The 22,384-nt window shown below is 40.8% G+C and overlaps 1 protein-coding gene across 1 annotated transcript in view; it reads left to right on the forward strand.

The window, feature by feature from the left end:
- LOC121349543 (cytosolic phospholipase A2 epsilon-like) overlaps positions 1–22,384 on the forward strand; it is a 32,124-nt gene extending 9,740 nt beyond the window's left edge. The window contains exons 4-21 of the mRNA XM_041460090.1: positions 4,658–4,794; positions 5,588–5,716; positions 6,374–6,414; positions 6,981–7,023; positions 7,479–7,542; positions 8,484–8,653; positions 8,778–8,870; positions 9,617–9,654; positions 10,670–10,805; positions 12,240–12,376; positions 12,691–12,916; positions 14,549–14,663; positions 15,067–15,204; positions 16,080–16,187; positions 17,213–17,401; positions 18,191–18,357; positions 19,089–19,275; positions 22,074–22,384. Of these exons, the coding sequence (XP_041316024.1) occupies positions 4,658–4,794; positions 5,588–5,716; positions 6,374–6,414; positions 6,981–7,023; positions 7,479–7,542; positions 8,484–8,653; positions 8,778–8,870; positions 9,617–9,654; positions 10,670–10,805; positions 12,240–12,376; positions 12,691–12,916; positions 14,549–14,663; positions 15,067–15,204; positions 16,080–16,187; positions 17,213–17,401; positions 18,191–18,357; positions 19,089–19,275; positions 22,074–22,384 (2,429 nt within the window). The remainder of the gene's footprint in view (positions 1–4,657; positions 4,795–5,587; positions 5,717–6,373; positions 6,415–6,980; positions 7,024–7,478; positions 7,543–8,483; positions 8,654–8,777; positions 8,871–9,616; positions 9,655–10,669; positions 10,806–12,239; positions 12,377–12,690; positions 12,917–14,548; positions 14,664–15,066; positions 15,205–16,079; positions 16,188–17,212; positions 17,402–18,190; positions 18,358–19,088; positions 19,276–22,073) is intronic.

Below are 22,384 nucleotides of genomic sequence, written 5' to 3' on the forward strand. Positions count from 1 at the left end.
AGGGAGAGGTGACCCAGGGCATGAAACTTTCAGCTGGGACTGCAGCAGATACTGCACCCACTGAACCTGCTCCAGGGAGAAAATTCTACTTTGCCACTTTACTTAAATGGCTGGACTGAGTAAAGGGCTCATTCACAAGGGGCTCTGTTCATCCCTGGTCAAAGACATCACTGATTAAGCACTTTAGTTCACCTGTGAGCTTTGGTTATTTCCACAAGTAAGCCACAGAGAGCAATATTGTGCTTACAAGAGAGTGTTGCACCAGGATACTGGTAGAGCTCTTAGCTGAGTCCAAATCCCCTCTCAGATAGCAGTAGGAGGTAAATCCTCAATACTGTTTGTATTGTACTAAGCTGGTGAGGGAAAATGTTCCCAAATATGTCCAGCAATTGAGAAATGGGAGCAGTTCTCCTCCTCCTCCTCTTAAGTGAACTGTAGTAAACTAGGATTCAAGGAGAACCTGTCTGTGCAGGTGAAGAATATTTCACTAGGAGAAAATTATTTCTTCGTTTTGGTGTTACGAAATGCAGTAACAGGACAGATGGGATTTTGTAGTTTACATTCATTGTTCCTATGAGGCTAGTTTTTCTTATATGCTTTGCTTTTCAGTGCTGTAATTTTCTCCTTACCTGTGATGGAGATGAGTGATTTTAGCACGTGGTGGTTCATCTCAGGTACACCTCACAGGACTGTACTCTCACAGAGTAGCACACATAGCTGCAGTTCTGCACTACTTCTTTTGGTCTTGTATTTTTAACTGATCTTTAGCTCTAAGACAGAGTTGAGAAGCAGTCTCACCATCATAAAAATTAAATCAGAAGCTACAAATTGGAAAAGGACACCAGGGTCACTTAGTGCTGACCTTCAGAGAGACTGTGAGTTCAAATGTCTCAGCATTCACATGAGGTGACATTATGTCATTGGGGAAGTTGCAACATATGCACTGAAGTAAGGGGCTGGCATGGCATGAAACTGCTAACAAAGCCCAGCAACTGCATTACAACTGCAGCATGAAGAAAATGTAAATAGAATTTTTTTGTATTAGCTCTCAGGTAGCAATGAATAAACTGGAACATTCTCAGTAGCTCTCCTGTATGCTTTTTTCAGGGATAAGAAAGAGTAATGTAAGGTGATTAGTCATTTCAAGGGCTGTCATATAATAATGGTATCATAACCATCATAGTATTCAGCAGACAGTGAACTATCCTGTTATTTTTTATTTATCTCACTGATTGTCTCACAGTTTAGCCTCAACAGTTCAAGTGAACTGCCACTTCTACAGAAATACATAAGCTCATGTATTACATAAGAACCACAGCATGGGAATACTGTCTGTAAAATTAAAGGAAAGCATAGAAAATCACAGGAATCCTATGGAAAACAAGAACATCTCCACATTGGTAGGGACTGTAGATGAATTGTGGCAAAAGCAGATGTGGCATAGACCCCTTTCTTCACAGGAAGAGAATGTACTTTGTCCTAGTGATATCACCTCACCCCATCTTCAAGGTCAAATTTGCATACGGGAGTTACTAACACTGTTATGTAATTTATTTGTCTGTGACCAACTAGCTTTGTTACAGCAGAATCACACAAAGTGGCTGAGGTGTGAAGGCACTTCTGGAGATTGTGTAGTCCAGACCCCTGCTGTAAACAGGATTGGCTTCAGTAGGTTGTTCAGAGCCGTATAATTTCTGGGCAATCTGTGACAGTGTGTGGTGGTGTTTACAGTGTCATAGTAAAAATTAAATTTTTACTTACGTTTTAGTGGGATTCCCTGCATATTGGTTTGTGTCCTTTTACCTTTCACTGGGCACCAGGGAGGAGGGTCTGACTCAGACTTATTAATTTTCCTCTCCCCTGATCAGGTATTTACTTAAATTGATAAGACCCCATAAGATTTCTCTGCTTCAGGCTGAAGAGTCTCATCTCTCTCAGCTTCTCCCCATAGGGAAGATGGTCCATTCCTTCATTCTCTTTCTGGACTTTTTTGTTCAGCTCAGTTCAGCACATCCTTGCCTCTCTTGTACTGGGGAACCCAGAGGTGTGGCCTTGTCAGTGCTGAGCAGAGAGGAAGGAGCCCCTTTCCAGCTGCTGGCAACGCTCCTGATGCAGCTCAGGAGGCTGCTGGCCTCGCTTGCCACAAGGACAGCTCATGGCTTGTGTTCAACCCAGCATGGACAGGTGCCTCTCTGCAGAGCTGCTGTCCAGCTGGTCAGCCCTCAGCCCATCCTGGTGCTGGGGTTCTGCCTCCTCCTGTGAAGGACTTTGCCTTTTCCCCAGTGAACTTCATGAGGCTTATGTTAGCCCAGTCCTCCCACCTGCCCAGGTCCTTATGAAGGGCAGCACAGCCTTCTGCTGTGTCAACCACACCCCCAGGTTTTGCTCCACCTGCAACTTGCTGAAGCTGACCTCTGTTTCATCACTCACATGGTTATTACAGATGTTAAACAGCACTGGCCCCACTGTCAGCCTCTGGGGTACACCAGTAGGCACTGGGCTCCAAATGTGCTTTGTGCTGCCAACCACAATCACTTGACCCTGCTAGTTAAATCAGTTTTTAATCCACCTCACTTTCCATGTATCTATGCTGTACTTCATCAGTTTGACAAAGAATTTTCAATAGCTGATTTTACATAAATATTTATGAAATCAACACACATACTCAACAGTAATTTTAGAAAGTAGCCTCATGAAGATACTTTGCCAAAGAAAGCGCTCCAGAAAATCAGTAAATTCCAGATAAAACAGTAATAAAAGACATAAGTGCTGCAGCTATCCATTCATGGTTGTCTCAGAGATTTCACACTGCCAGCTTTCTCAGTTCTGTCATAAGTCTTATTTTATACAGTGTGTGATGAAAAAATTAAATTTAAAATAAGGGCAAAGCATTTTGGTTTTCAAGACCATTTTGGTTTTCTTTAGGAAAAAGAAAGGAAAAGAAAAGAATGTGCCTTTGCAAGTACAGCAAAAAATATCAAAATGTGTCCTTCCTGCACCCTACGATAGCTAGAAATTAAAAGGGAGAGAAATTATGTCTTAAATCAGTTCAGAAATGTTAATTTATGAATTGCATCCCCCCTTCATCCACTTTGGCAGTTTTGGAGATGTTTTGGAAACACTTGAGATTGGCAGTTGTGTGTGCATTAATGAGAGGAGGGATGGTCCAGATGCTCTGAAGCCACATTTAGTTCTTGTCTATCGAACAGGCTCTGTAGATCCGAGGCAGTGATACCATTTATCAGGATGAGTACATCACAGCTCAGCAGGCTGTCAGGCAGCAGTGAGGGAAGGGCTTTCAGTTATCAGACAGATCAACAAGCACTGCCCTCCCACTCCTAGTAAATTGCTAGTCGTACTAGTAATTGCCAAAGTCAACATATTATCCTGTCACCTCCGTTATGTTAAAATCTGAGACTCTGAAACTTTGTCAGTGGAAATAATTTCAAAGACAGGCAATCTACTACCTTCTAGAGAGAAAACTGACAGTGTCAAGAAATTCCTTCAAGATACAGCATGAAGTGTTACATGGGGATCTCCCTAATGGACAGGCATCTTTCCCTGAGGATGTCACAGTCACAGGGTCTCTGGATTTCAGGCAACGCCTTATTTTTAGGCAAAATACCCCAAAGCAATGTGTTCTGAACAAAGACATAAGGATGAACTCGCTTCTAACCTTGAGGAGCTGCCTCAAGACCTGCACCATGCTTACAGAGAGGAGGTGCTCTTCTCCCTGCTGGTGAGGTGCTTCTCTCTGTTGACTGCCAGGGCACCAGACTCCTCCTCTTTTCTTGGCAAAGCCTGTGTTTACAGAACAGGATGGATCAACCCTTCTAGCTGCCACTGGAAAAGTTCCTGTCCAAGGTCTGAGAATCTCTTTGGTGTTCACTTGGTTCAGGATCTATGGGAGATGGTAATTTAGAGCAAGTGCACTCACTCCGCTCCCTCTATCCACAAGATGCAAATCCTTTCTGCCACTTCACTATTCCTGGGAAGAGATGCGAAGTAGGAATTAGATTCCCTCAAGCATCAGCAAACACCAGGAAAAGGCTCCAGTTCCTGCTGAGCTCCTGAAGCAGCAATTGTGCTGCTAGGTAGGCCGCTCCCTTCCTACCCCACCTAGGGAGACGAGGATCAAGGTCACTGCAGTAATTAATTTTCTGTCATAAGGAGTTAATAACCAGGTATGTCAGACATCTGCTATCTGAATCAGACTTAAACCCAATTCTTTTGATATTTCTCACCAAGTTCAATTACTACAGAGACAATTTATGTGCAATCCCTCTCAGGGTCTGAAGTTAATGCTGTGTTGCCTCTGTCATGGTTTCACCTGCCAAATTTTGTTGATATGGAGCAATACAAGACTCCTGAATATACACACTACTCAATTTGCTAGCTAAGATTGTTTTTTTTTTCTCTTTGAATGTGTAAGATTATGCATAATTGTTTGAAAACACTGCTTATTAAAAATAATGTTGAGATGAACAAATTAATTTTACCCAGCTGTGTGATTTCTATCTTCCTGGTTTGGCCAATGTTTATCAGAAAAAAAAACCTGGCCATCTCTCACCCATGTTTAAGCTATAGAGCATTTCAATGTCTCCACTTCTTATATCGTGCCTCCTCTGCTAAATACTTTGTGCCTATGTTTCTACAGTAAGCCAATCTGATTGCTATGTGAGGCTCTGGTTGCCAACAGCTTCAGATGAAATATTCCACACCAAAACCATCAAAAACTGCGGAAATCCTGTGTGGAATGAAACTTTCTACTTCCGGATACAGAGAAAAGTCAAGGTAAACAACCCAAAACCTCTCTTTTTCATCTAATCTCTGTGCAGTGTCTTTCAGGTTAGCCCAAAACCCCTAAACTAGAAATATCTTCTAGTGCATTTCTGAGTTTACTTAAAATTCCCGTACAAGCTGAAGCAGAGCAATTCTGGCTTTGCTGGAATCCAATTTACTCCTAACAGATAGTTGTTGTTATTTACGTGTGGGTAATGACATTCTGACCTCCTTGGGGAAAGCTGATGGGACCCATGACAGTGACAACACAGAGAAACGGAAATGAAAATATAAAATTACACTGTAACAGAAAACCACATATTTTTATGAAAGGACATGAAGTAATGGCAGGAGATGATGCCAAGTTCTTGTATGATTAAGATCTTTAGTCAGTTTGCTGCTGATAATTGAACTACGCTCAAATACCTGTGAACAGGAGGCTGAAAGCAGAATGTCCAAGGATCTAGAAGAGTGGTTATTGATGTGAAGTAATCTCTATTGCCCCTGCTGATATGAAGCAATATAGGACTTTTGGTAATCCATATTCCTCCCTAGAAATTGCATTTTTTATAGATCTACTTAAAAGCACAACAGCTGGCCCAAAAGAGATGTCAGTTCATCTTTAATTGATAAGACCTGGCTCTTTATACTCACTTTCTTACTCTTCCTTCTCACACTTTTTCATCAATTCTTTTCTATTTCCTCTCTGTAAAGCAGGCACTAAGCCTGGAAGAGCTGCAGAATGTCATAATTCTTGTATGTCATGCATGCTAGTGAATTGGATGTTTTTCATTTCTTTTCCTAGAATGTTCTGGAAATTACTGTTTCTGATGATGACATCATTCACGATGATGACTGTGCAATTGTGCTTTTTGATGTAGCTAAAATCCCCCTTGGGGAAAGAGTTTTTACAGCATTCCCACTAACCCCAGAGGTAAGAGCTCGGTCAGACATTTAATACAGCTTGATGTCCATTCTCTCCCCTCTGTTAAAGAGGTGTACTGTCTCTTCTGGTTTTACCACCAGGACCAGCTTGCTTGTAAACATGTAGCAAAATTTATTAACATCCTGGACACTGCACATCAGTGACAAAATAGACGGCCTTCTCAGATTCCTGTTGGTTTCCTTTGGCACAGGTCATGGCCAAATTCACAAGCCCCAGAGCAGATGCAATTTTAGGGAAGCTTTGTGCTTTCAATAATCTGATAGAAAATAACAGTTTATCTAATCCTCTCAAAGACTGTAAAAACCAAAACAATGCAAGCATGGGGAAATGGCCTGTTTCCACAATATTTTCCTAAACACTAAGCCTTGGCATATCATGTTCAGCACATGGAAGCTGGCAGACAAGAAAGTGTGAAATAGGTTTGTTAGGGGGATTTACAAGCACCAAACACCCTTCGTTCTTCAAGTACAATTGAGTTCCTTGGGGAAGAAAAAGCTGCCTCTGTCATTTAATGCTGATAATAGCAAATACAAACCAGAATATTTTTACTTATTAAATATAAAGGACACAGTGCTTGCAAAAATTAAGGTCACTTTGAAAACCTCTACACATGCTACTTGAGACAGCTTCTTTTTTTATTTTCAGGGGAAGGAGGAGCTGGAAGTTGAATTTGTACTGGAGACCATGTGAGTATAACATGTACCCCATTACTGTTGGCAGCTTGGAGTTATGCATTAGTGCAGGGAAACCTTTTGTAGATCCAGTACCACCTTAATAGCCAGAGACAAGTTTTTCCAGACTCAATATGTGCATTAAAAAACATTATATGAAAGGGAAAATGCTATGATGTGGAGAAGAGTTGAGAATTTTTTATTCTGTGACTTTCTCTTATGATTTTTGACTTAAATAATTCAAAGTAGGCTGGCAAACCCCACTGCAGTAAGTCTGCAGATTTATTGGACAGTGTTCTCTGGGAAAGTCATGGCTGAGGATAATGTTGCCACCCAACTTGTGTCATGCCTGTGTTACTAAGACTGTTGCAAGTACTTTCCAGGTGCCTTAGACAATTTAATAATTTCTGCTGGGTCATTATGTGGCATCTAGTGTCAAGGGAGTATACTTACAGAAACCACAAGAAGGAGTAACTAAAAAAATAGTAATAAAAAATTCAGAGAGAATAATGTGTCCTGCTCAGGACAGTTTCCAGAATGTATTGTTTATAAAATATATATTATTTGTTCTTGTTTTCCAGCCAGGGTCCTCCTGAAACCATCATCACAAATGGGGCAATAGTGGTAAAATAACATTTTGTTCTTTTGTATTCTTTCCCACATCATTCCTTACCACAGCTGACTACAATGTCAGTGAGGGAAACATTGCAAGTCTTCATTCTTTAGTGATTCTTTCTCTTGGGAGCTTTATCTTTAAGGAGAACAGCATGATCTTAGAGGAGCCTTCTGACTAGTATAATTTTCCCTTGTTTTGTCTGCATCCATTGAAAATGACAATGTGTTTAGCATAGCACCATCTTCCCATGTGACAATAAATTAATTCTCACATTCACTGTGTCTGGCAAAAGTGTCCAACACAGCTGCACCCCCCATTCAAACAATGACCTTTCCTACAATGATCCTTTCAACATCTGCCAGCACTGGTGGCGGATGGCTGGATGAGCTATCTAATTAGATAACTCATTAGATAATAATTATCTAGTGAGTTATCTAATCTGTCCTCATCACACCTACCGTAGTGTCGTGAAGAAGCCTGTTTGGAAGTTCACTTGGACAGCAGGAGGCACAAGAAGCGTTTTTCAGGTAAGATTATTATTTCTTAAAATAAATATTGGTGATTTTACTGTCTCTAACAAGGCCTGGACATTGCATCAGCAAAATACTAAGGCTTTAATTGATCACATTTAAGGTGATTTGTACAAAATTTGTAGTAGGGAATGCCACCAGTCCTGCAGCAGTTCAGGGTTCTGACTTCAAGAGGAGTCTTGTGCCAGACTAGAAACAACTAGAATCAGATGATTATACAGAAGGTATCTAAAACCCAAGCTGAGATTCTGCAAACTGCTGCTGCAGTACTGCTAAACTCTGAAGAAGCTTAATTCCTCAGGTATTAATTCCTCAGGTATTATAGTGTTAACTTTGCTCAGGATCTCTGTCACTTCAACTTACGCATGTGCACAGAAACACCTCATTTTTTGCAGGGGTTAGCCACTCAGCAGCTGGCTCCTGCCTGACCCTGGTCAAGATTCAGAATCTAGAAGCTCCTCTGCCCACATCCCCTGAGGGGCTGGATCTGGTAGGCAATCTCAGAGCATCTATAATGCACACTGGCAGGATTAGCTGAACTATTCATATAAATAGGGTCATCTGCTGCTCATAAGAGTCAGATCTTATTTTAGGGGACTGAGAACTTCTTCAGCTCATTATTTGGCCTGGGATGAAGATGATTTACCATGCAAAGTACCTGGTTGTATTCACTGTGTCATGATGAAACTGCAACAGAGAAGCAGCAATCTAAAATTCAGTGCTATCCATGTCACATTCCCATCTGACTCCTTGCTCAGCACATTATGATGTCACCTGAAATGTTTGGGGTTTGGATCACTTTTACAAGATAGTTTTCCAAATACAAATTAAGAGGATAAAGAATTTGTTCAAAGCTACCTTTTGCTTCTTTTTTTCCCTCTCTCTTTTTTTTACAATTATGAGTAACTTTGTGTATGCGTTTTATCTCATTGTTTTAGAGAATGAGCTAACATTTACAGTGAGAGGATCCTTTGAAGAAACTCAGACAGTTTCAGTGGGCTGTGACTCCCGCTCCCCTCTCCCAGATCCCACTTTCTTCCACTATGCCAGATACAAACAACCCTTCCTGGATGTTGCACTCAGAAAGAAGAGGAAGCTTCCCACATTTGTACGTTACCCCAGAACATGGTAGACAACACAGACAGTTCTATGACCTGACATTTATGTGTGAGTAGGGAGCAAGAGGAGAACATTTCTGTTTTAACCAAAAAGCACTCCATGTCCCTTTTCAGTGTGCTTGCATGTCATGTGGACCAAGGAGGAGAAGTGTCCCCTTGACAATCCCTCTGAAGTCACTCCCCTCCGAGCAGGAAGTAGTTGGCGAGGTGAGTGTCTGCTGGCCATGGGGAATCCTTTGCAAGCTCTAAAAAATGCTTTCTAATTTGCATGAAGCAGAAACCAAGGGCTTCTTGGTTTCTGGTTCTCTTTTTACAACAGAGACAGTTGTTTTCTAACCTCCTCCAACCTAGGGCAATGCATAGTGAAGTAAATTATTTGGAGCAAAATAAAATGGGAAATCCATGGGAAAAGGGGGAAGAAGAAAAATATCCAAGCTGTTGCTCATGCTCCGTGTACTGTCCATGTACTTAACCAGGCTGGAGGTGACTGGGTGCCAGGTGTGGCTGCAGCCTGGCACACTGCCCTGGGAAAAAAAGCCAAGCCACACGTGTGGGGTGCTCAGCCTCTCGGGCTTCCCCTTGTACCTGACATTGTGAGAGGCTCTGGTTTCAACACCCATCTTCAGTGGTGGATCCTTCCAGAGAGGTGAGCTGTAGCACTGCAGCTCTTATGGTATTTATTTGTGTAGCTAACTAGTACCAGGCAAGCTACACTGAGTTTTATGAGAGAGGTAACATGTGGACTACAGACGATAGTGTGCTAAAGTCTTAATCTATTAAATCAGTGCACATCTCTGGTTACTATTGAAATACTGAGAAGAGATCTCAGTATTTTGAGATTCAGAGTTTTGAAGGTGTAATGATGACCCAAAAGATCTGTCGCAGTCTGAGTGGGGGAAAGAGATTGTTGTAAACAAAATATCAATATTCATAATTTTATCTTCAATTTTCAGCACAGAAAATTTGATTTGCTCCTTAAGGTGAAAAAATGGTAAGACACCTGTGGTTTTCCCCTTGGTTCTTTGTATTTAGATGGTTGTAAATTAAGTTCCAATCCCTTTGTTACTGCCTTTGTCCTGAATGCTGGTCCATCCTTATTTCAGACTATAAAGTGAAACACACTCAGTACATAATGCAAAGATTTTCAGCAATAGAGTTTTTGTAATGGGACAGGATGTTAAGAAAAGGTTTTATAAAGAACACACCAATTTTCTATTCATACTGTGTATGGTATACATATAGGTATATGGTATATATACAGGTACTCTAAGATGTGGAAAAAATTTGAAATAATAAATTTATTGTTTTAATGTCTACTCGAAGAGAGAAACGCACATAAACTCAGTGAAGTGATTGCTTATTTCTAAACCAAGGAAACACACTGTGTATTTTGGAATATTGTTCAGGACTTAGTAAAATGTATAAGATAGATATGTTACATTAAGTTCCATATTGTAACAGAAGGGAACTTCCAGAAAAGCAGGTTCTTTTTCCATCATGCTGGTTTTTTTCAGTAAATATGCTATGAAATACACATACAGATGTCATTTAAAAACTCCTTCCTTAGAACGCCTATGCAAGATTTTCACAGCAGTTTTCAAACCACAAATGTAGTGCTTATAAGCACCAAAAGAACATCTGATCATGTAAATCTACAACTTCAGTAGAACGTTTCACAGATATCAGTGGAAGTTTGCACAACTTTTAAAAGCCACCTTTGAAACACTGCCCTCTGCAGGCTTCTGGATTTATGTCTGAAAAGGAACGGCCGTTTTTTGTAGCTGTATTTAATTCCAGACATCTTTGGCAGAGAGAAAAAAAATTCCTTTCAGTTCTAAGGCAGAGGGACTGCTTTTCTCCAAAAAAAAAAAACCAGAAAATTTAATATCTTCCTCCTTTGCTTTATGTAGACTTGGTAGTGAATGCCTGTCTATTTATGAAGTAAAGCAATTGAAATGCTGGCTTAGACTACAAATGTGATGTATGAGATCTGATCCCTGTTGCAGCCAGGAAGACCTCGACGTACGCCTGGGGTTTGATCTGTGTGCCCAGGAACACGATTTCATTCGCAAGAGGAAGAAGGTGGTTGCAGCTGCTTTGAAGGACATTCTGCATCTGGAAGAGGACTTGCAGGATGATGAGGTATCTGAGACGTAATCATTCTCTGCTTTCTGCACAGATAAGTGTCAAAACATAGCATTTTGGGTCACTTTTTTTTGAAACCCTGTAGTTTCATGTACCAGCTACAGCTGAGCTATTTTCTCAGTGGCTGACTTCTCTGTTCTAGGGAAGAAATGAGTACTCATCATAAACATGAATAAAAAGTCTGTAGCCCTGAAGCTAGAGAATCTAGCCTTGTGTTCAGTAGCAGTCTGCCCTGTAACACAGAGAAGGACTTGGTGCTCTCAGAGCCGTGGCCAAAGTTTCTTTTTTGCCATATTTGAACAGTGGATTCAGCAGTTCATTCCCTCACGGTTAAAACTGGGTTTTATTTTGTGTATCATTTAGTGTCCTGTTGTGTGAGCACAGCACGCTGCCAGTCTGACTTCATCTTGCTCAGCAAATAGGATTGATAACATAAATTTTAAGGCAGGGGAAAATCAGGTGTCTCTTCTTTTTAATTATGCACCTATGACTGGAGTGTAAGCCTAAACTCAAATGCAGACATGAAAAATTTTTCATATTTTGACCTAAAGTGAGTTCAGCTTTTCTTGCACAGCTGGACCTTTCAGACACAAGATTCTGCCTTTCAATGCCAGCACTAAGGCATGGTCATTCCTTTCCCCTCAGATACTTCTCTGCAGAGCATACAATCTCTCTATATTCTTCTGATTTGTACATGACATTAATTCACTCCAACACACAGTAGCTGCCTTTACTGTTAAAGAAGCCAATTCATGTTTATGAATTAATTCTGTTTCTAACACTGCCAGTTCCTGGATTTCTGTATGATCACAGAAGCAAGTAATTGCAGCTCACTTGCATGTCCAGTACTGTGTGTATGTGTATATACTGTATATGTGGTAGGTGGAGTGAGCATGGTTCCTCTTTCCCTCCAGAAACTTTAAAAGGGAATGGTATCACCAGCCTCTGGTTTCAGGTGGTCTGAACTGGCCTGTGCTCTTAAATCCTTCAGTCATTTCTAGTATGGCCTGTGGAATAACTGTACAATAGTTTCAGCAGACTTCAGGAAAAGAGATGTTAGTTATTACTGCTCACATGGAAACTCACTGATATGTTCTGGTCTGATAATAATCTGATTCAGATGAAAGAAGGTACCACTTCCTCTAATTTTTTGCTAATTTTTTTGCTGCTCTGTATTAATGGTTTTCAAACAGAGCACTGAAAATGTGCTAATGGATTTCATGTTCTATTGCAGAGCTGCTTGACAGAGGAAAATATGAAGTATTTCTTACTCCTTACATGCCCCATTATTAATTCAGGTTTTTCTTCATGTTGGACTGGTGGCATGTTTTCACTACTTCATCAGTGCTGTAAATTTCTCCTTCTAATCAGAGGTGTCTCTGTCCCTTCTCAGACCATGTCACTAAATGCATGTATTTTGGGATTGAACAGGTACCTGTGGTGGCAATCATGACAACGGGAGGTGGAACCAGAGCTCTGACAGCCATGTATGCTCACCTCCTCAGTGTGCAGGAAATGAATGTCTTGGACTGCGTCTCATATATCACTGGTTTATCTGGAACAACATGGTAAGACCAAGATAAGAACACAGGAATTTTCCATAATTGACATCATGGAGTGATCTTGAGTTATATGATCTTAACTATCAAGAAAAGGCTTTCTTTTCCTGTTTTTTTTTTTTCAGTTGTTTCTTTCAGTGGGTATTTCCCCACATTTGCAATTAATTAAATATGTGGATAGTACCAAACACATGGTGTTTTTTCATATAAATGAAGACGTAATACACAAACCTCCATAACTTCCCAAAGCTCTGATTCAGAACTCACACTTTTCCTGGTGTTTTTTTTTTTGTTTGTTTGTTTGTTTGTTCTTTTTTTTCTAGGACAATGTCAAACTTGTATGAAGATCCTGACTGGTCCCAAAAGGATCTCAAGGAAACCCTCAATGACGCCCGAAAGCATGTACTTAAAAATAAGTTTGTTGCTTGTTTTGCCCCTGATCGTCTGAAATACTATTTGGAAGAGTTGTGCCAGAGGAAACAGGAAGGACATCAGCTGTGTTTCACAGATCTGTGGGGACTCATCATTGAAACCATGTTACATGATAAGGTACAATAACAGCACCTTTCTCCTCAGATTTTAATAGCAAGTGAATACAGCAGTGAGGAAATAAAAAACTACTTGAGATTGGAAGGGAACTCTGAAATTCATCTTGTCCAAGCAGCATTAGGAAGGGCCAGCTACCCTGAACTACCCTGGCTTTGAATATCTCCACAGTTGAAGACTCCACAAATTTTCTGGGCAGCGCGTGCCAATGTTTGACCACCCTTATGCAAAACAGGTTTTTTCATGTTTGTTTTTCATATAGATGCCTAAAGCATGTGCCCTGGCAGTAGCATTCATAGTGCTTGTTGGCTGTATTATACAGATCTTAACATCACACCTGCTACAGAAAGGATGGGAATGAAAAGAATAACAGGAAACTTACAGTATGAACATCTTTTAATTTATTCCTCACAGAATGTAGAAGGGGCTTATGAGAAGGTTGGAGAGGGACTATTCACAAGGGCATGTAGTGGTAGGACAAGGGGGAAATGGCCTTAAGATGAAGGAGGGTAGGTTTCGATGAGGTATTAGGAAGAATTCTTGACTATGAGGGTAGTGAGGCACTGGAAGAGGTTCCCAGAGTGGTTGTGGACCCTCCCGTCCCTGAAGGTGTTTAAGACCAGGTTGGATGGGGAGCAACCTGGTCTTGTGGAAGGTGTTCCTGCCTATGACAATGGGATTGGAGCTAAGTGACTTTTAAGGGCCCTTCTAACCCCAACCATTCTGTGATCCTGTGAATTCACATGTAAATATTTGAATGGAAATCCTGCTGTTCTTTTAAAAGAGCTGCACAATAAGGCAAGACAAAAGAAAATCACAAGCCCAAAGACAGTATCTCTGAGCTGTTCATAAGACATCACCCTGCAAACATTTCCATCAAGAGCTGTGTTCCGGCTCTATTTTAATCTTCATCAATATTTCTTTCCCACTAGGCCATTTATACTTTAGAATGAGAAAACACCCCCCCTGTAATATGATTAACCCCACACACAGTATTTCTACTGCCTGGTCATAGCACAGTGGTAGAGATGCCCAGGGATTGTGTTCAGCAGGGAGCTGTGAGTGTCCCCACAGCCCTGTCCCCTGGCCAACAATGGCCCAAGGGAAGCCTTGGTGGCGCTGGTGGCACAGCCATCCTTCCACGGGCTGCTCTGCTTGTAGGAGCACACTCACAGACCTTGGTTCTGCTCCCAAACCATCCCTCCCTTTCCACCCTGCCTGAGCTCTGCAGCAGGAGGGCCAAGGTTTGCTGAACACTAACTCTGCAGGAGCCTTGTCTCTGTCACAGGTCTGAGGAAAAGGTGTTTTTCTGGACAGTCAGAGGGGTTTACTCTTTCTTAAAGAAATATTTCCTGTCAAGAGTGCTTTTCAAACATTCCCAGACATTTTTTCTGAAATAAAAAAATGTGGGTAACAGCATTTTCTCCTTACCGTATTCTTTCAACGTGTGAATTTAGGATTATTTGTGTGCTGAAGCATTGGGGCAGGGATAGGGATGACAGCACCTTTCTGAACTAAGCAACTGGGGAGCGCTGGAGTCATGTACGCACTGCATTGTCAGAACCCAGGTTTAGATGAAGTGGGAGGCTCTTTGTGTCATCCAGTTGTCCTCAGCTACTATCATTTTTCAAACAGGAGGACTGCCATAAGCTCACAGATCAGCAGCAGGCACTAAGTCAGGGTCAAAACCCCCTGCCCATCTACCTCTCTCTCAATGTGAAGGATAAAATCAGCGACCAGGATTTTAGAGGTAACAATACTGCAGAATTGCATTTAATATTAATCCCAGTTGGGGTCAATTTAAGATTAGATAAGGATATCAATTCAATGCACAAATACTCTGCAAGGCTAATCCACCTAAATTTAATAGTTACTGTTTTCAAGACCTTAGTATAATTCAGGATCAAAAGCAGGACAATAGAAGACATTATGCACTTCTGTAGAAACTGTCAAAAAGTTTATAGAGACATATAGATGTAAGAGGACAATTTGTTCTGCATGTTCACCACTGTGAAATGTACAGTGAATAAATGCCTGCTGGAAAGGGTGTTAATTAGAAACCAGTCTGCCTTAACCTGGCCAATATCATGTTTTATTCAAATAATTATGCTTCTGCTGCTGTAATCAATCTGTCTTATGCCTTTTCTTTTCAGAATGGGTGGAATTCACCCCTTATGAGGTAGGATTCCCAAAATATGGTGCCTTCATCCCTGCAGAAGATTTTGGCAGTGAATTCTTCATGGGTCGCCTGATGAAGAAAGTCCCAGAATCCAGAATCTGCTTTTTGGAAGGTGATTTGTTGTTCTGGGGAAAAGTAGTATAATATAATCTGCTCCTGCACAAACCCCTCTTATGAAATTAAACATTTAGTGTGTTTTTATCTACCAGGAGCAATATATGGTAAAATACCAGAACTGATAACAGGTCACAATCTGCAGGATTTTTCATTTTCTCTGTGATCTTATTCATCTTAACAGACTTATTGATTTCATCTGTAGATATGCTTACTGACATGAGACCTTTGCAATACATATATATATATGTCAGCAACGAAAGTTGTGTATCATTGCTGCTAAGTTAAACCATCTGCTTCTTCTGCAGCCTGAGTCTCTAAAATGCACCTTTTTATCTACAAAGTTCCTGCCACATCTAGCCCTGACTAATTCTTAAGATAAAATTTCCATTTCAGAGTGCAAATATGTTGTAATATTTATCTTTTTTTCCCTCTTTCATAAAAAAGTGAAAGCAGTAAGGAAACCTTTCTTCCCATTGCAAAAGCAATCTCTTGCCTCATTGTTCCTTCTACTTCCACCAACTGCATAAAGGAAAAAAGGAAGTTTCAGGGGTTTTTTTGAGAAGTTGAAACTTTTTGCTTGTGTGGAGATTTCACTACAGTTAATGGTGAGGCATAAGGAAGCAACTTAGAATCTCTCTGTCCCTGGCTGCAGTTTCCAGTAAGGACCCAGGTCTTCCCCTCTGTGATCAGAAATGCTCTCAGGTCACCATCCCCTTTCTACACCTTAGCACTTTCTCCCTACCTTCTCTAGAATGATGCAGGGACATTTCTGCCCCCATTCCCTGAAGTGTTCAGTGAGTTATTTGAAAAGTTTACATCAAATTCCTTTGCACCCCATTTATTTTCTGTGAAATACATCCTATGCCACAGGGATCTGGAGCAGTGTATTTTCCTTGAATCTCATGGATGCTTGGTATATATCTGTTAATTCAGAAGACTTCTGGCACAAATGGACACGAGACAAAATTACTGACATAGGTGGGTTATTCTTAAGTGATTATTTTGTTTTATCTTTTTTTTCCCCTCTGTGCTGCTACTCTCTTACTGAATTTTTCAAGGCCCTTTTAGAACATTCTCTTCAGGCATTTCCATTACCCACATGTAAACCAGAAGGAAATTCATGCCATGTATTACATACAGCAATTATTCCAGTTGTATGTGAAAAGAACCCACAGGATCCATCACAGAAAAATAAGAGACAATGGCCCTCTATATTTTCTGAGCAGGAGGGTAAAACTAGAGAAAAATATCCCTGTAGATGGAAGATGCTCACACAGCATTCCACAATCTTCCTCTCTCAGAAGTTGAAGCATCAGAGAAATGAGAGCAAACAACATCCTTACATCTCTGAAGTCGACAAAACATTGACAGAAACTTCAGTACTATTGGAAGTCATTCCAAACTACTCATAAGGATGACATTTGCAAAACATGATACAAAATTAAGAAAGTTCCACATGGTCAGATTTCAAGGACAAATACACAAGACAAACACATTACCAAGAAAAGATGACATGGAAGAGAAGTATTTCAAAAAGGCTTACTTATTTTATCTTCTAGCACTTGTAAGGGAGTAATTTCTGGTTGTTAAATCAAGGATTCTGTATTTGCTAGTGAGGAATATTAATTATGTTTGTGTGGCTGAGAGATTGTTATTGTGTGGCTTTTTATGTGTCTGAGAGAGAAAATGTGGCATGGACTAGCAAAGAAAGACACAGTTAAGTGCAAGGTATTTAATGGATAAAACTATAGCAAAGCAAAGAAATTTCTAGTAGGTGAGGTGGAGTCTTTTGCAGTACAAACAAAGCTTTTGTCACTGTGAAGTGAGAAGAAGAAATGAATTTTTCAAAGCTTAGCTAAAAAAAACAATGAGATTTGTGAAAATCCTGGAAGTAGAAAGAGAAAGAAGTCCAAATTTTCAAACATAATTACCTAAAAGATGACTGCACATATTGACTTCAACAGTGAAAGCACGTATATAAGCTGTTATTCTTTCTTCTGCAGATGATGAAGCCCTATTCCCTACAAGACCAAATGAGCTGGATACTCGAGTGGTTTGTCCCCCTGACAGCTTTTCAGAAATATTCCGAGATGTTGCAATGTTACGTCCAGCAGCCTCAGAAATCCATAACTTCCTGAAAGGCCTCCAGATAAACAACAACTACCTAGAGAGCGAGTTTTCCAAGTGGAAAGGTATGGTAACACCCTGCTTTGAGTTATAGTTTAAACCATCCTTGTGAAAAAGAAACAATCCTTTAAAAGTTATCAAGCTAACTGCTTTTTTTGTTTCATTTTGATAATATTTGATGCTGTTTGTCACTGAAAGCTAAATTTAGGTAGCAGGAGAGGATTCAAACTAAGTTCTTTTAAAAAATTCTTAAAGTCTCATGACTGATAGGTGAGAAGAGTCCCAGTTAGTTACCCATGCTCAAGGGATATGGCAGAGAGCTTTGTTTCCTGTTACATTTTTACTTCTAAGTAGGATATAACCTTTGTAAGAGTATTCCCTGTCATCCAGGTAGGGAATTATTTTGTTCAGTCTGGTACCAGATATTCCATGTAAAATTGCAGCTGTGTGCCAGTTCTCATAGTGAGCAAGGCACCCAACATATTTAGTCTTTTTACTGTGTTGAGAGAGCAAGGTGCCATTTTAATTTGTTTCATATTAACAGAAAAGAAAAAAAAAAGAAAACTAAAAACCACCAACCTGATCAGAGTCACACACAAGATGAATTAAGTCTATTCTTCTGAGCCCCAAGTTAATCCCTTTTAGTCAGAGGAAAGCCAAAGAAATTGCATAGTAAAGAGTGAAAAGAGGAAGCCAGATGAGGAACTGAGAAATGACTGAACTGCAGCCATCAGCTATATAGGTAGGTCTAGGACCCAAGAAAAGTTGAAGTCCCTTTTTGTTAACAATAGACTTTCCTCAGCACTTCCCTTGCATTGGGCACTTTCTCTGAAAAAAACGTGCTTCTTTCCTAGACTGTGAGCTGGACTCCCAGCCCAACCACCTGACAACAGCAACAGACTACCTCATCCTGATTGATACTGCATTTGCCTTTGCTACCAGTTACCCACCCCTTATGAGGCCAGAAAGGAAAGTGGATGTCATTTTGCATTTCAACTACAGCTCAGGCTCACAGACAGGGGTGAGTCTTGCACATTCTTCTTCACTGACTTCTCTGTTTCATCACTGAATTCACAGAATGGCTGATCCTCTACTCATAGAAACTTTTGTTTTACCCCAATATCTGGGAAGTGTTGGCAAGTTAATAGTTTGCTGTTAACTGGGGGTCACATATCTTTATGGAACAGTACCAATGTTATCAGGAAGTAATAATTTAGTAAACTATACCTGCCCCTTTTTACATGTAAGTGGTTTTAGCTGATTTGAAGGCAGACAGAAGTAGAATGAATGAAGCTAATTGCCTTCAAACATTGTCTAATATTTCTTAATGCAATCATACATATTCCTGTGCAAGGGAAAATGTACCTTCAGGACAATATAACTGCAACAATAGAAGGGTTTGATGCAGAAGACCAGATATACAAATAAATGCAACACCAGTTTGCATCTAGGAACGCTAAATTCCTTACGAATAAAAAGTTGTCTTAAGGCAACTTTTTCATGCCAAATGTGAAACATAGCCAGTGTAGATTTTCAGAGACAGGCAGGTGGACTCAGATCCATTTCACTTAACTCTGGCCTTCCAAGGCTTGACTCCATAAACAACCTACACCTTAATTGGATGTGTACCATAATCTGTCAGAACCCGTCCCTTGCCCCACAAATATTCCCAGTGAAATCTGATTTTGGTCAAAGTTTTTCCCATATGTTCTGATGTTTTCTTTTCTTTTGTTTTCCTATTGTGGCAACAAGCCCCTGAAAGATGCCTCCAAATACTTCGAGAAACAGGGAATTCCTTTCCCTACAAAGGTGCCAGATGATCAGGAAACTCCACATCTGAAGGAATGCTACATTGTTGGTGATAAAGAGAGCCCAGAAACACCTATTGTGGTATTTTTCCCTCTAGTAAATGACACTTTCAGGGAATACAAAGCACCTGGTAAGTTAACAGTTGCCCATCACATTAACAGCCAGTGGCCACTTTCTTCCCCTTTTGTACTGGATAACACCTGGTTTTCAGACCACACTGTAATAACAGACTTTAATTCTCTTTGCTTAGATATGAACCATATAAAAAACCTTAAAATATGTGATTTTTCCTGGACAGTAGCGAAGCATGTGGGATCGCCTTTGGTACATATTTTCCGATTCAGATTTTTTTTTTTGCTTTTCATAAGCAGACTGTAGTTAATTGAGGAAAACAATATTTGTTTATCTGCAGTAGTAGAAATTAGCAGGGGTAATTTCCTCTCATACTTGTCATCCTCTCCTGTTAGAGAATGCTCCAAGGAATCTAAGGATTTCATTGTTTAAAATAATAGTTAGGCAGATAACCTTGAAAAAAAAGGATGAACTAGCAAAGTGGTGAAAATGTAACAGTGAAGCACAGTGAAGTGATGAAAGTACAACACTAAGCCATTCCAACAGTGTCTGTTCCCTTTGAAATTTAAAGAGTTTCAAGAGTTGTAATTGCCAGTCACTTCTAAACAGATGAATTCTAGGTCCTGGTACCATATCCCACATGCCATAATATACTCTTGCCACCAAAGCCTCAGTTACTCCTTCTCCAGATGCTAAAATTCCTAACTCAGATTGTGAGTTCACTTCAAAGCCCTACTTGAAAGCCAGAAGTTCTAGGTTTGTACATGATACATTCAATTAAAAACCAAAACAAATGCAGAAGATATTGTCCCAGTTGTATCAATCCTTAATCTTTTATATTAAGTAAGTTGTAAAAAATAATATGGTACTTTTGTTTTGTCTATTGAGTTTATTGCACATTTGAGGTGTACAACTGGGGTTCTGAACAGGATTCAAATAGACTGAGGGTATTTATGCATGTACACACGATTCTACTCCAGCTCTCACCACTGATGAGATAGCCCAAAGGTTGCTTTCTGCAGTTGCCTTTTGTAGAGAGAATTAAAGAAAGGAAAAAATAAGAGAGAAGTAGAAGGAGAGCTGAGATTTAGCTTCTGTACTGCTCTTTTGTATTGCTCTGTGAGGGAGTTTGCTGGCCTTCTTCCCCTCACTAATTTCCAGAAATGAGGGATGCCTAGCCTAAGTCAGTTATCTACTATCAGGTGTACATCTGATAATGTGCAGATGTTAAACGTCAACATAAATTATCAGCCAGTCAAAAAAGGGGTGTTGCTAGGTATGAAGAAAATTCATTTGAAGACCTGCACAATATCTGCCTATTGCATACACTTGAGGCAAGCTTGTGTTGCCCAACTGGTTCAGCTGGTAGCTGCAAGATGAGATTAAGCAGGAAGAGAAGGAAGGGGTCCTCGTCATGCCCCCTTGAGCAAAGAGTCAGCTGAGCTGGCATGAAAGGGCTCTGTGCAGGCAGATTTTTTGGGAGGACTGACACCTTGCAGCTGAGACCTGACCTCCACAGCAGCAGGATGGATGCTGCAGAAGGTCCTGTGATGCTGGAAATGGATGTCTGCCTTTTGTTAGTGACAGGCAGAGATCAGCTTAATTTATAGGGCTTCAGTACCATGCCCTAGCCCAGATCTAAATTGTACAGCATGTGAAGTTTTAGCACAATCACATGAACAGGCAGTTTTTACATAGGCAGCTCATCCATCAGCTTGTTTAGAAGGGGAATTTAGAGTCTGGGCAGTAAACAAGTAAAACTGACATATTCAAACTGCTTAACTTCTGCACTGTAAGGCTATTCCATAATCAAGTAGAAAGGGAATTCTCTGTGGGACACTTAGACTACTTCAGTTGAATGGCACCAGTTCACTGTAACTCTGTCTGCAAAGCTGAGAGGAGTACATCTATTGGACACTGAGAGACCCTTCAAGGAAAACCAGAACCCTTTGATTGATGATGTTAGATCCATGTTGGCAGAGAAGATTCCCCAAATGCACGAGGTCATGTCAGGGAGATGCTGACTTCTCCCAGTACCTACTCCCCTGCCCTGGCTCGGGTGGTGCAGGTATCTGTGCCTGTGGAGGGTGCTTGTTTTCTGCAGTAGCACCCTCTTGGCAGTGTGATGGTCTCACTGGAGGCTGATAGAAAAATTCTCATGTTTCTGATACTCTGTCTGACAGTATTACCTACCATTTCTGGGTTGCTAATGCTCTCTTTGCCTCATGCTAGCTGTCAGAATACCAACGGGTCTGTGAAATAATGAGGAAGCATAAAAACCTATGTGAACCTGGTTTGCTCTGGGAAATAGTTAATTTTCTTCCTAGCAGCTGGTACAGTGCTTGTTTAGGATCTGGAATGAGAATTATGTTCCTCTTCCTTTTCTGTCCCACTAAACCATCTTGATCTCCACCCACATTTTCTCCCTTTGCTCTTCTGGTTCTCTCCCCACCCATGGTCAGGGTGTACTGAGCAAGCAGCTGTGTAGTTTAGCTGCTGGCTGGGGTGAAACCGTGACGTGGGATTACAGCATAGCACACAGCAGTGGATCTCCATTTCCTCAGGTCCCTGCCCCATGGGTGGGACCTTCAGCCGTCCTTTAGCAGTCAAAGGCACACACTGGAATCCAGTAATCTTCAGAATCCAACAAAATTAATTGACCCTTCCAAGAATCTCTTTATTCTGTGTATTAGCAGATAGAAGCTCAGCCTGCTCATATGCTGTGTCCCTTCAATGCAGAGTTGGGCAAAAAACTGATTTAGTTTAGGTTTGTGATCCTCTATTTGTGCATGCCTGAGAAACACCCAGACCCTAATTATTTTTTGCAAATTAACCAAGCCATTGCTTGTCTGTTAGGTGTGAAGCGCAGTCCCTCAGAGATGGCAGAGGGCGAGGTTGATGTTGCCAATGCCTGTGGCCCATATTACATAAACAATCTGAGCTATTCAGAAGAAAATTTTGACAAACTGGTGAATCTAAGTTACTACAACGTCCAGAACAACAAAGATCTGATTCTTCAGGCCTTGCGTACAGCTGTGGAGCGGAAAAAGCAGCGTAAGGAAGAGCAAGCACAGCAAAAACCACCCGACGGCCATGGCATGCATGTGCCTGCCAGAGAGGGAACCCAGCACTTGGCTGGCTGCCCAGCACCGGGGAATATGAAATAA

Source organism: Pyrgilauda ruficollis, unplaced genomic scaffold, assembly GCF_017590135.1.
Source record: "Pyrgilauda ruficollis isolate IOZ18807 unplaced genomic scaffold, ASM1759013v1 scaffold14, whole genome shotgun sequence".
Lineage (NCBI taxonomy): Eukaryota > Metazoa > Chordata > Aves > Passeriformes > Passeridae > Pyrgilauda > Pyrgilauda ruficollis.